The sequence below is a fragment of the Plecotus auritus genome (genome assembly GCF_963455305.1).
Source record: "Plecotus auritus genome assembly, chromosome: 3".
Lineage (NCBI taxonomy): Eukaryota > Metazoa > Chordata > Mammalia > Chiroptera > Vespertilionidae > Plecotus > Plecotus auritus.
In genome coordinates, this window is record NC_137772.1 from 157,996,517 (window position 1) to 158,011,293 (window position 14,777).

The following is a 14,777-nucleotide window of genomic DNA, read 5'->3' on the forward strand; positions in this document are numbered from 1 at the left end:
GTATCCATCAAACATTACAAAGTAGACATGCAACTATTTCTCCTAAATTCATTTCATTAGCAAACCTTTCTTCTCTTAAGTGTTGGGGCCTCACAATTAATTTCTATTCACATGACATATGTTTAATAATACTTGAAAACAAGGAAGAGGAGGATATATTATTACTACTGATTATTATTGTCAAGGTAAAAAAAAAAAAATCAAATTGTCTCATCCTAATTGATTTAAAGGCCAATAGTAAGATAAGGGAAGGCCAGTCATTCAGCAGTCCTGTCACCTGGAACCAGAGCAAGAGTGGCTTGATTCTATGCTCCATGTTATAAAATATAGTGTGTTAATAGAAAATTTGAGGTATAGGAAGACCAACAGTTCAGGAGATGTTCAGCATTGAAGAGATAATCTGTTGCTCATGGTTCCCAAAAGGAAGAGGCACGACACGCCTCTGGGGGCCACATTGGGAGGTACCATGGTTGTTAGAAGAAAAGGGAAGAACTATGGGCAAGAGCCTTCACTGTAATTTCCACAGGAAGGAACAGGTGAGCAGGGTAAACAGGCTCGGGACTAGCTCATTTTACAAGGCTCTGGGATACAGGGGCTGTGCCTAGTTATCACCTGGCCCCTGGCCCTGGGGTGATTGGCACAGGTGGATGTGATAGTGTGATAAAGAAGGTGGCTGGGGTATGGGCTCTGAATTGGTTGTTTTGTATTTGAAAAGACTCATGGGCAATTTGCTTTTTGTCTCTAGGAACTGGCTAACCCTGGGAGGTGTAGTCCCTCCAGGGTCAGCAAGACCTTGAGATGTCAAAACATCAGAATACAGAAAATAAAAGACATAGTTAATACATAGAATGTCTAGAGGAGTTATGGACATTCTAACTTGGGAAAAGCATACAAATCTACCCATAAGCCAGGTAGACATTTCCAAAGCTAATTTCGCTATAAAGAACTGAGATAGTCTTGATGCCCTTTAAGGGAACCCCTCATAAGTAGAGGAAAAACGGCAATGACAATTAGATCAAATGCTAATACCTGGGCCTAGATCATCTAAGGAGACTTTAAAAACTTGTCACAAGCTGGTGCTTCCCTCTTTACAGGAGGGAAAATTCCACCGCACAGAAAGTTTAGTGTCCATCAAACATTACAAAGTAGACGTGCAACAATTTCTTAAATTCATTTCATTAGCAAGCCACTCTGTGTAGTGTAGTGTATGTAGTACACACACACGAGCAAACACATAGCAATGGTTTGCCTAAATATGAGCTCAGCAACAGACATCACCCACCCCTCCTGCCAACACATTCCATAGCACACATTCTCGCGAGTCTGCGTTTAGTGGGTCTAAGTTGACATGGCTTAATGGGTCTTTTTGTTTTTCTCCAAAGCTTTGAAATACATTCAGACAAAGTAGAGCTAGACCTGCCTCTTTTGACCTCAGAGCTTCCTTAATACCAGAAGCAGTGTTTTCAAGTGCAAGAGTGCTGTTTTCTTCATAGTCATGTCAAGATCAAGCACCACATTATCTCAAGTTTCAGCAAACACTTTATACTCCTCATTGATGTCTCAAAACCAAAGCCTGATCAAGTCCTTTGGCAAGAAATGTGGGTGTTCGACAAAAAGATGGAAGAAGCTGGATATAAGGATTTAAGTTTCTGTTAACCGTATTTCTGAGTATTTTTCCTTGGTGAAGTCCCCAGCCAAACTTGAATAAATTAGGCACAGTGTCGATAGAAGTAAAAGAAGTAATCTGTAAAGAATATTCCAGCAAAATAAGGATCCGTTGAACAGTCAGCTAAATCCTGTCAGAACAGGAGAAAAAAGAGAATGATTAAATGTAAGAATTGACTGTAGTTAATTCTTTTTTTTCTCACTGAAAAGAAAACTTAAATTAAAGAATAGCTTACCGGTGCAGCCACACGGAAATGGTAGGCGCTATCAAAGAACGGAGCTACCGGGAGGCTCCAGATGTGCTGGTATCCCTAAATAATGAATGAAAGAAATCCATTTCATAACCACATTTTACACTTAATTGGGAATAGTATAGGCTGAGAAAGCATTTCCTTGCCCACGGCAGGAGAGGTGTCTGTGACAACAGCTTTTGATAAGGATTGTCAGAACTGCAGCTGCCGAAGGACGCATGGAAGAGGCTGAGCAAAGCCCGGGAACCAGGATGAGCCAGCCAGGGGAGACCCTGGCATGCGGCACAAGGCATCGCTCTCTTAGTTGGGAGCAGAGGCTCACCACAGTCTTACACACACGTCTCCCGGAGCAGGGGCGTGATGCTGAGGAGCCAGAAAACATTACCTGTGTCATCTCCTGGGAGGCTTCTCCGTGGCTCTGCATCCCTTTGTCTTTCCCTTTCCTCTGGAAACATATATTTCCAAGGGTGAATTTGCACTGGAAGACTATCAGTGGCTCAGTTGTGCTTCAAAAGACAAAAGAAATAAAGGGCAAATGGAGAAGCAGTTATCATCTCCTACCAGGCGACACTTTAATGAAGAGGGAGCAGTGCTCGCTTCGGCAGCACATAGACTAAAACTGGAACAATACAGAGCAGATTACTCCTAAGAAAAAAAGAATAAGAAGAAGGAGAAGGAGAAGGAGAAACATAATGGGAACATAATGTGGAAATCCATTCAAAGCTCAAAATAAGCATTTTATTAGCCAAAGCTCACTGATGCCAGTGTGCTAGCTCACATCTCATTATTACAGAAGAAAACTCAATCTCAGGTGACTACTGCTTTGGACTGAATGTTTGTGTTCTCCCAAATCCAGTTATTGAAATCCTAACCTCCAGTGTGATGGTGTTAGGAGGTAAGCTTTTGGTGATTAGGTCAGAGGGGGGAGTGAAATTAGTGCCCTTAATAAAAGACCCCAGAGAGCACTCCCATTCTTTCTGCCATGTGAAGACAGCAAGGCGACCATTAATAACCAGGCAGCAGACCCTCACTAGACACTGAATCTGCTGGTGCCTTGATGTTGGACTGCCCGACCTTCAGGACAGAGAAAAACAAATGTTTATTGTTTAGGCCACCCAGTCTATGGTATTTTTGTCATAGCAGACCAAATGGACTAAGACAACTACTGAAATAGTATTTGACAGTCTCTGAAACCTAATCCCCTGATTTAAAAGTTACACCGACATTAGAATTTCTTCTCTCCATAGATTTTAAAATAATTTTGAGCTATATTCCTTCCCTTTTCACTGAAACTAACTTGCAACTATCTGAAGTTTCCAGGATTTCAGAGTCTGCAAAAGCCTGATCTGGGTAGATTTTGTTTGAAGCAGCAAGGCTAACAAATACAGGTAGGGGTGTGGGGGTGAGACCCACTGGAAATGAACAGCCTTTAAACCTGTCAGAGTGGAAGAACGGTTGTTCCCTGGAGGCTGGCCCATTAATCATCACCAAGACGATGAGATTCATGTGTTGGGAAACAATCATTTTGCACAGACAACCTATAATCTCAGTTGAGTATCTGGGTTATTTTAAAATCACCCATATTAGAAAAATGGCCAAGTTAGTGGCTCAAGATGGACCTGCTGCCACTTCAGGAGATATACCATTTAAGCTTATTTCCCTCCATGAAGCTAGGAATGAATAAGGAAACACCATTTCGGGTTACTCAGGAAGTGCTGGAGAACAGTAGTGCATTTAACTCATAAGAATAGTACATTTAGCTTTTGCTCTGCCTAGAATTATTGTGGTTTCTGGGCCGTGAGATATTAGCTGCTTGAAACAGACCTTTCCAAGGCAAGTGGTCGGGGTGAGAGTCATTAGCTCATTGTAGAAGCAGGTTGATGAGAGGAGGCATATGAAGCCCAAGTGAACCAGAGGAAGAGACAGATTGGGGGGTGGATGATGGAGGAGGAACAACAGAACTGGGGAAGCAGAGGGAGGGAGGGGAGAAAGGGAAAGAGAGAGAAAAGGAAGGGGAGAAGAGAGGAAATTCGGAGGAAGGAGAAAAGGAGAAACTAAAGTCAAGAAATACAAAATGAAAACCATCTGTCTTCGTGGTAAGAGGTAGCTCATTGCACACTTTCTGAGTGAAGTGAGTAAAAAGTCTTAAAGTACCATAATTAATTAAAATTGATCAGAATAGTTTTGTGATTTTGGAGGAAAGGTAGTCATAATAAAAGCTACCATGTATTCAGTGCCTATAATGTGCCAGGGAGCGGCAATATTCTTACATATCTCCTCTCATTGGGAAGGCGGGAAAGCATGGTTTAAAAAATGGGCTGAGTTTGAAAGCCCCGCTCCAGCTCTTAGGAGCTCTGAGTTTCGTGTTGGGTTTACTGACCTCTCAAAACCTGTGTTCCCATCTGAAAAACAGAAACTAGAAAAACAATAACAACCTCGGAGGGTTATTGTGAGGATTATAAGACCCAATACTAAAGCGCAGAGTGTCTAGTTTATAGTCTGTGCTCGGCAAATGGTAGTTATTAATCTCACTGTTATTAACAGTGATTCCCACAGCAGCGCTCCTTGTTATGGTATAATGTCAAACTCATTTTATAGATGAATAAACAGTAGCTCAGAGAGGAGAAGTGGCTCCTCCAAGATTACAGAAGTAGTAAGTGACAGAAACAAATTTGAGCCTTGGTCTGCCCGATTCCAAACTCTGACTCCTTTTTTAACTCCTCTGGGGAAAGGAGGTGGTGTCTGCATTAGCACTGCTACCAGGAGCTCACAAAAATGTGCAGTCCCCCCATCCAGGGCCCTGCTATTGCTCTTGTTTCCACCCCGATTCAGAGGGGCACAGTCAGGGGCAGTCTGCAGCTTGTGAGCGAGCATCAAACCCAAGGTCACTTCCATTTTGCAGGTGTGAGTGTACAGTTGGACCTTTCCAGCCCCATGGAGGGAGGGAGCTTGGAAGATCTTGGCCTTCATTTTGAAAACCCCTTTCCCAAACTGGTCCACCTCTCAACCCAACTGTCATTGGTCAACAGGGACTAATAAGTTTCTACCTCTTGACTTACTGATCAAATTGTAAATTCAGGCTTGCTACTCAAATAATAATAAAAATAGAACTGGTTTTTACAGTTACACACTTACTTGATTTCCAGAGAGAATTTGACATTGGTGGGTGTGTGCTGATTAACAGGAATATTGTAATTGTAATTTCCAGACCTAATTGTAAAAAAAAAATCAAACCACAAATCAAAATATGCAGGAAATGATGCAGAAGGCTTTTTGCTGCTCATTATATACTATGTAAAGTAAAACATTCTATAGTAAATATATAAAACCAAATTTAACATGGTATAGTTTTATGTTTTTCAGATACATACCTGTCAAGTTGCAAAGGGATTTCTTTCAGGTCTTAATATATAAAACGTACCACAAAATGTGTAGCTTGTTAGAACACACAGACAAAGTGATGGAAAGTCAAATCCCAGGCCAAATGCACAAAGCTAAGCACACAGGAAATGACTTCAGTTCCCCTAAGAGATACAGATTTCAGAAAACAAATGAGGCAAAGACCTCAAACTAACAACCCCTCTGGAAGGAGGACTGGACATAATAAACACCAGCTTTTCTACCGTAAATCACTCCCTTTTAGAAAATATTAGCAGAAAATATTATGCACTTTCAGAACTTGAACCAACTAAAATTATTATAGTCCTAATTACCACTTAATAATGGAGATAATTGCAAGACAAAAATGCTTATACAGTGTCCTCCCCGTTCCCCTGTAAGAGGGAAACTGGGGGTAAAGAGGGAGTTCCTTTGATTTCATATTGAAATGAAAACTCCAGAAAAAAAGGCATATCAGACCTAAGTTCTTATGACCTGACCATCTTTTAAATTATATATAGAAACAATTTAAAACCCGGTAAATGGAAAAAATAGCCAGTGGTTTTAGATTCTCTATATTGACCACTAAAATATGTTGTTAAAAATGAGAGTGCAGACAGAGAAACCAAGATGGCGGCATAAGTAAACACCTATACTGCTGCCTCGCACAACAATTTCAAAACTGCAACTGGAAGACAGAGCGGACATCGTCTAGAACCACCGGAAAGCTGGCTGAGTGGAAATTCTACAACTAGAGAAGGAAAGATAAAAGGACACTGAGACCCAGAGGAGCTGTGGGGGACAGAGGTGCGGAGACCTGCCCACGCCCGGAAAGGGTGGGTGGCTGAATACGCGGCTGGCTTACTCGCAGTGTGCGGAGAGGGCGGGCAGCAAGTGTGCGGCTAGCTGTCTCATTTGGGAGGGAAACAAAACCTCCCGACTGCCCTGAAATCCAGTTCTGGGTGAGACTTTGGGTACCCAGACTCATTCGGGGAGAAACTGGATTGTCTGGCAGCTGGCAAAACTCAGGGCAGCCTTCTCTCAGAGGTGCGCGCAGCCATTGCCGCAGGACACTGAGACACAGGGGCCTCGTAGGGCGGGGCTGACGGGAAACCAAGGCTGTCTGCTCCACCCTGAGACTCCGCCCCATCCAAGCTGAGCACAGAAGCTCTCCCAGAGGAGACACAGCTGATCCTCACAGCCAATTGGCCTGGAGGTCAACTCCCCCCAGTGATACTAACAACAATCTAGGCTTAACTACAAGACTGCACACACAGCCCACAAAGGGGTGCACCAAGAGTGTCCACCTCAGGTAACTGGGGAGGATGAGCCACCAGGCCCTATAGGACACCTAGCACACAAAGCCATTCTATCAACTCAGGGAAGCAGCCAAAATGCGGAGACAAAGAGGCAGGTCACAAATGAAGGAAATGGAGGAAAGTAAATGACTGGATATAGAGTTCAAAAACACGGTTGTAAGGTTTTTCAAGAATTTCCTAGAAAAGGCCAATAAATTTAATGAGACCCTCGAGGATATGAAAAAGGATCAACTAGAAATTAAGCATACACTGACTGAAATAAAAAATATTATACAGAGATCTAACAGCAGACTAGAGGAACACAAGAATCAAGTCAAAGATTTGGAATACAAAGAAGTAAAAAACACTCAACCAGAAAAGCAAAAAGAAAAAAGAATCCAAAAATATGAAGATAGTGTAAGGAGCCTCTGGGATAACTTCAAGCATACCAACATCAGAATTATGGAGGTCCCAGAAGAAGAGAGAGAGCAAGATACTGAAAACCTATTTGAAGAAATAGTGACCGAAAACTTCCCCCACCTGGTGAAAGAAATAGACTTACAAGTCCAGGAAGCACACAGAATCTCAAACAAAAGGAATCCAAAGAGGACCACACCAAGACACATCATAATTAAAATGCCAAGGGCAAAAGACAAAGAGAGAATATTAAAAGCAGCAAGAGAAAAACAGTTAATTACCTACAAGGGAGCACCCATACGACTGTCAGCTGATTTCTCAACAGAAACTATGCAGGCCAGACGGGAATGGCAAGAAATATTCAAAGTGATGAATAGCAAGAAACTACAACCAAGATTACTCTACCCAGCAAAGCTATCATTCAGAATTGAAGGTCAGATAAAGAGCTTCACAGATAAGAAAAAGCTAAAGGAGTTCATCACCACCAAACCAGTATTATATGAAATGCTGAAAGGTATTCTTTAAGAGGAAGAAGAAGAAAAAGATAAAGATAAAAATTATGAACAACAAATACGTATCTATCAACAAGTGAATCTAAAAACCAAGGGAATAAAGAATTTGATGAACAGTATTAAATGGTGAATATAATAAAATCAGGGGCATAGAAAGGGAGTGGACTGACAATTCTTGGGGGAAAGGGGAGTGGGGGGTGTGGGAAGAGACTGGACAAAAATCATACACCTATGGATGAGGACAGTGCGGGGGGAGGTAAGGGCAGAGGGTGGGGTAGGAACCTGGTGGAGTGGAGCTATGGGGAGGAAAAAAGAGGAACAATTGTAATAATCTGAACAATAAAGATCTATTAAATTTAAAAAAATGAGAGTGCAAAAATGAAGGAAATAGATATGCATTGGAATCAGGAGAGCTTTGTTCGACTATATGAAGCTTAGATGAATGGAATTCATTCCCTACCCCATGACTCCCAAGATGTGTATACTTCTCGGCAACCCTACTCAGTGGATGTGAAAAGGATATGTAGGGAGAATAAAGATCTTGTCAAAGTTCTAGAATTTAAACCTGAATTGTCTTACTCTTCTTCATTATGTCACCCTACCACATTCATTAATGACTGTCGCTGGCTTTTTCAAGTTTACTGAACCTCAGGTTCCTTAACAACAAAATGCAAATAAGTAACACCAACCTTCAGGGATGTCCTGAGGACTCAATGAGATGAACATGTAGAGGTCATAAACAAGGCATAAAGCACCATGCAGTTTATTTTTAAAACTCGGGACCATCAACTTGCAGCCTAAGTTATATCAGGTTGAAAAGGAATAAGGCTGAGAATTCAAAGGATTTGTGACTCGAGTTTAAAAATATAGAGCCTTGCTTTCAAGCTGGCAGGCACCTGGTAAATATTCATCAAAGGGGAAAAAAAAAAGAACTCGTATTCTTTTTTTTTTTTTTTCTCAATAGGTTGTGTGTGTGTTGTTTTTTTTCCAGTAGGTTTTTATTGATTTCAGAAAGGAAGGATGAGAGAGATAGACACATCAATGATGAGAGAGAATCATTGATTGGCTGCATGTGCCCTGACAGGGAATCAAACCGTGACCTTCTGGTTCATAAGTCAACGTTCAACCACTAAGACATTGTGGCCAGGCAGAGCTCCCGTTCTTAATGCTATAACTTGTGTATGGTGCTTGCTGAAGCCACTTGCTCTCCATGCTTCTGACCCAGCATTAGCACCACACAGATATACAGCATGCACTAGATGTGGATGCTGCTGATACCTTTTCAGTATCTGGATTTTTCCCCCTCCTAGCTGAAAAAGCTAAGATAAGCTATATTTTTCCCCAGCAATTAAAATAATGATATCCCTGGTTATTTAAATATACAAATTTCAACTCACTCATAAATTGAAGCCATTGGTAACAATGTCTTTCTTGTCTATAAAATTAACTAGCCCCTCTGCATCTCTGGTTTGTTCCCGTAGAGAGTCGGCCACGGGGCTGCCACTAAGCTTTGTGCTTTGGTCATACCCATTAAAACCAGGAGACTGGGATCATTGGAGCCGTGGTTTATTGACATTTGCTAATATCAACCGTTTTATGATTCCCTCTTCCACCGTGTAACAAATGTGTTTTCACTTAAGGAGCAATGTAAGCACACATTGATTTTACCATGTGGTTTAGCTTTTATTCAAAACACCCAGAGCCTGGAGTAAATGCCAGAAACAACTGGGGTGTAATGGGGAGTCTTACCCACCCGCACTGGAGGCTTCTACTGCAATACCGGCGATCTATTATTTGCTGGATTTCCATAATCTGAATAGAACTGATGGTTGTATCAATCCCTGGGTTGAGAAGAAATAGAGAAAAGAAGGTAAACTCTTCTGCAGAGGAGAGGACTACTGTACTTCAGCCCAGTGTCCACATTTCAGAATGCAAAGCAAGAGTTTCCTGGATCAATGGGTTTCACTTGTGTTCAGATAGAAAAAGGAGGAGGAGAAGGGAAGGAAAAAGGCGTTTTTGTTGTTGTTATAGTAAATTTTAAGAAAACTAAATAGACAGCCTCATCCTATCCAAAAGAATTCCTGGATCCTGGAAGCCCTAATAAATTGAAATTTATTGAAAACGCTTTTAAAAAATGAGAAAACAGAAAACAAATGAAAATATAGTGATAAAAAATAGAAGATGGTAGGAAGTTCAAATACATTATTAAAATCCATGGAGATCAACCACACCTGCCTAGTAATGAGCCACCATTTCTGATGCTCCCCTTAATGGTTAGGCTGGCTGCCATTATAAAAGCGTACTGCCATGGGTGTGTGGCAGGGTGCAGCCTTTGTCCTGTTCCTCACTCTAGGAACCACAGCCTGTAGTCCCTCTGCCTGGCCCCGCAAGTCAAAGAATCGAGTCACTTAAATTTGAACTTACAGTCACTTCCCCAGTCGGGGCTGGTTAGCACACCCCCTGCCAGGAATGATGTGCTTCTGTCTTCTGAAAAGAAAAGAAGTCTGTCAGTCTTTTCCTTTTTAAAATTTTTTTAAATAGATTTTTAGAAAGAGAGGAAGGTGGAGAGAGGGAAACATCAATTTGATCAGCTGCCCCCTACCCAGGATTGAGTCCACAACCCAGGCATGTGCCCTGACCAGGAATCAAACCAGCAACCTTTTGGCGCACAGGACAATAGCCAACCATTGAGCCATACCAATCAGGGCAAGTTTATCAGTCTTTAAGGCCTGTTCAGGATGAGAAAAAAATCCAGTGTGTGATACAGTTTGTCTCCGTCAATTGAACGTTTCCCCACCTTTCTCTCTCCCATCTTTCAACCCATCATATCCCTTACAGTAGATTCTCACTGTTCTTCAAGAAGTTATCTGCTTTGAGCTAAACTGTGTACCTAAAATTCTCATGTGTGAAATCCTAACCCCGCTAGTACCTCAGAATGTGACTGTATTTGGAGGTAGGGCCTTTAAAGATGTAATTAAGTTGAAATGAGACTGTGAGAGTGAGACCAAATCCAAATTGAGACTAGGCCAAAAAGAGTGTGTGCATAGAGGGAAAACTTTGCAAGGGCGTGAGAAAAAGCAGCCCTCTGTGAGTCAAGAGAGGTGCCACCAGGAGAAGCCAGGCCTATTAACACCTTGATCTTGAACTGCTAGCCCCCACAGCACTGAGAAACTATACTTCTGCTGTTTAAGTCACTTGGTCATGACAGTCCTAGCAGGGTAAGACACCAGCCCAGATTAGATCATTGAAGCTCATAGCTCCCTCCTTTCTAATGCCATAGCATTTGTTACTGAGTCTTCTATGTGGTGATCAATCAGTGGTATATCTGTCACTATACCAAAGGGCATGTTATCTCTATTATTATTTAAATTTTCATGTATTTTTGTCCTTTCTCCACAACTCCACAGTAGGAAACCTCTGTTAACATTCTTTTGTTGTTGTTGTTAACCCTCATCCAAGGATATTTTTCCATTGATTTTTAGAGAGAGTGGAAGGGATGGGGAGAGATAGAGAAATATTGATGTTGACACATTGGATTGGTTGTCTCCCGTTCACACCCAACCAGGGTCGGGGATGGAGCCTGCAACTGAGGTATGTGCCCTTGACTGGAATCAAACTTCAGTCCACGGGCCAGTGCTCTAACCACGGAGCAACTGGCTAGCACTACATTATTTCAATCCTCTGTATCTCCTGCATATGTGATCCACATGGGAATAAATTGAGTTTAAGGTAAGGACTGAGTTGTGGCCAACTGAGGAGAGGAATCAGATCCCTGGGGTGCAGCCCGAAGTTGACTGTGAAAAGGGAAGCTGGAGAAGTGGTTAGGATCCATCAGAGCCAAAAAGGCATTTCAAGTGCAGTTTTGAAAAGGTAACCATTCAGATGATTGTTGTTAAGACTATGACAGAAAATATATTTTTTAAAGTGAGTAGTGAAAACAATCATTATGGGTTTTCATAATGGGTTTCCATAATGGGTTGTCAAATACATAAACCTAACAAAAGAATTCAAAAAATTTTGCAGCATGCATTTTTTAAAATTTGAAGATTATTTCCAAGTCTCTGTACTTTTATTGCATTCCTTCATTTGCATTAAACAACATAATTTTATATTTTTCAAAAAATTTTTGTACAGAACACAAAGACATTGACCTCATTTAACAAGAGATACAAGTTCATAAATTACATGCTGCTTTCATGGGCAGAAAAAAGAGGCATGATGTAAAACAAGTTTCTGTGTGGCATTTCAGGAGAAAGAGCAAAAGTGACTGTGGGCATTACTTGGGGACAACCACTCCTAAGTCCTTCTGTCCTGATTAGTGCTTCCCACACTAGGTACACGGGCTGCTGTACTTGTCGTTCACCTGACTGTGAGCTTCTGGAAGACTGCATCTTGCTCACTCTTGTATCCCACCTAAGGCAAGACCAGGCTCAATTGCAGGTGCTCAGTAAATATTTGTGGAAGGGTGAAGGAAGAGGAGGGGGGCGGGGGGATCGGGAGGGGAGGGAAGAAATGAGAGAATGTTAAATACTCTCTAGAAAAATATGTCCTCTTACACAATCAAAGGGGAGAACCCCAGGGGATGGGTGTAGAGGGATGCTAGAAGTGGACATGGGATGCTGATCCCCTTCGCAGTATTAGCAATGGGAGTGAGACAAAATGATTAGACCATCAAACCTCAGAGGGAAGGTAGGGGAGGGTGGGAGTAAGGGGGAGAGATCAACCAAAGGACTTGTATGCATGCATATAAGCCTAACCAATGGACACAGACAACAGGGGGGTGAGGGCATGAGTGGGGAGGGGTGGGGGGAGGGATAAGGACACATATGTAATACCTTAATCAATAAAGAAATTTAAAAAAAATTAAAGGCAAGGCAAGTACCCTTAGCATCTGCCCCAACATGATGCTTTCCATGAAGAAGAAATGATCTTGATATATGAGGATTTTCTAGAAAACTGCATATCTATTTCCCTTTAGGTGTAAATACATGTGCTATCTAAAAAGGGCTCCAGACTGCTTGGATTCCAGCTATTGCAATAACAATTTTCAAGCACGTGTCTCCTGCTGTAAGTTTTGCTTGTGATGGCTTCCACAGACGGTTGTGAATTTACAAGGCAAATGAGGCATAAAGAGAAGGGAAAACCAGAATTCTCCATCCCTCTGTCTTCTTCCCCTACCTTTTGTTCCACATTCCTGCTGAATTTGCAGGAACGTGGCTCATTATAAACTCTATAAATAGAACTACAGAGTGGCCGCACTTCCACAGGAGGAGTTTTCAGGTTCCTGAAGACTAGAACCCAATGCTAGGATTTACTATCTGATAACAGTATTTTTTTTTTAACAGTAATAAAAAGGTGGTGAGGAGAGATCATCCTGCAGATTTAGAATTACAAAAATGGCTTTTGAAAAGCAGGATTGAAAATACCAAATTTTAAGTCTCCTATAAAACACCTCCAATTTGTCACTTCTTTGAGACAAAACTATTCAATTCTGAAAGGCTGGTTATTGATAAACCATAAATTTTCCTGTTGTCATACAGGAGTGGCTCTCATTTTACAAATGCCTTCCAGCAATATTCACTTTAAATATAATATACATTCCCAGTGGTTGTCATTGTAAAGTTGAAGATATATTTCATAGTTGGTGGATAAGATCTCTCAATAAGCTAAATTAGAAACTTCTGGAGAGGAGAGGTTTACCAAAGCTTCTCCTGTTGTGGTAGAATGTGCACATTGCACTACTTGTACAGCTGGACTGATGGCTGAGCTCCAATACAGCATCTTGGATATCTCTTCCTTTCCTGATTGAACCAGACTCAGGCCAAGAAAAAGTCAATGAACCCAACCAATCAATGACTGAGTCCTTTAACATAGCGAAGGATTTTCTTTGGGCAATTTGCTTTTCTTAGAGTTCTGGTCTCCAAAACAAATAAGTATGAATTCCAGATGCCTTTTTGCCTTGTGAGACTGAAAAAAAAAAATGTATTTACCAAATCTCTGTAAATCTGTAGAATTCCATAGATTCTCTTCCCTCCCCCCAGTCCCCTGCCATGGGCTCTTTGCTTTTTTAACATCTAACTTTGCTGTCTATTTAAATCTTTATTGGTTCCATAAAATAAAATCTAGTCCACTGTATTTGTGGTAGGCAGTTGGACAAACATGAGCAAAGCAAGGACCATAGGCCAGGTACAGAAGGTCACCAGGTTGGATAGCCCCAGGTGCCTAGCAACAAATAAAACTGGGAAAACAGGGGCCTTGCCCCGGGGTGACCTTTCCTCCCTTAGCAAATCTCTGGCCATGCTGTTTGGACCCTCCACTGACCTTTCCTTCCTGGCATGTTGCTGGTCATGCAGGTTAGATCCCCTCCTTAGAGGGGGAACCAAAGAGGGGGCTGGAGAATAGCCCTTAAGCATTAAGCTCCCAGGACAATGAGGCTCTGACCCACATCAACTCCATCTAGGCCTCAGTTGTGTTTCAGCTCCAGGCCCAGAAAAACAGCAGAGGCTGACATCAGGACCAGCTGCGTTCACCAATGACCCCCTGCCCTGACCAATCAGTGGAGACCATAATCCTGAAAGGATACACCTGGAAAGCTGATGAACAATATTCTATTGAGATTCCCTGGGACTTCCCCTAAAATCCCCTCCCTAAAAGCCCTTCGGACTATGAACCCAGTGTGCTTTCTCCCTTTCCCCTTCCCCTTCCCCTCTTCTTTCCCCCGGGTGTGTTTTCCTTGCCTCTTTTCTTCTCCTAAGCTCCAAGGGCCCTTCTTTTTTTCTGTTACTTGTTTCCTGAACCCATTTCTTCTATGGTTCACTTTTTCTACCTCTGTGACTTTCTAAGTAAAGTTTCTCTTATGGTTTAAGTCTTGGCTCTGAATTCTTTCCTAGCCAGAACCCAAGTACTTAGATTGCTGAATCAAGGTCCTGTCTGACTCCACCAGTGTAACCCCTATTGCTTTCTTGCCACTGCTAGCAATATGCAGTTGGTTCCTCAGAGTAAACGTTCAAAACACCCACTTCCCACTTCTTGAGTAGTCTTACCCAAACCTTTTATTCAATGAGAGGTAAGGGGATAACCTTTCTGAAAGACATGGACACAAGCAACTTAGGCTCAAAAGAAGAACCATGGCTTGGGTTCAGCATATCATAAAAATGCTGATTTTTCTTCACTTCTTTTACCAGTAGTTTTACTTTTCAGTGAGGAAGCTCATGAATGTGTTCTAGGAGCTTGGTAAACTGTTAGATATTAATCTT

At 41.9% G+C, this 14,777-nt stretch overlaps 1 protein-coding gene across 1 annotated transcript in view; it reads right to left on the minus strand.

The window, feature by feature from the left end:
• Positions 1 to 1,316: 1,316 nt before the first annotated feature.
• The window catches only part of MYRFL (myelin regulatory factor like), a gene marked incomplete at its 5' end in the record, with an annotated part of 120,790 nt that continues 107,329 nt past the window's right edge, over positions 1,317 to 14,777 (minus strand). Inside the window, 6 exons of the mRNA XM_080662859.1 lie at positions 1,317 to 1,796; positions 1,902 to 1,976; positions 2,302 to 2,422; positions 5,052 to 5,126; positions 9,275 to 9,362; positions 9,946 to 10,008. Of these exons, the coding sequence (XP_080518985.1) occupies positions 1,710 to 1,796; positions 1,902 to 1,976; positions 2,302 to 2,422; positions 5,052 to 5,126; positions 9,275 to 9,362; positions 9,946 to 10,008 (509 nt within the window). The 3' untranslated portion in view covers positions 1,317 to 1,709. The remainder of the gene's footprint in view (positions 1,797 to 1,901; positions 1,977 to 2,301; positions 2,423 to 5,051; positions 5,127 to 9,274; positions 9,363 to 9,945; positions 10,009 to 14,777) is intronic.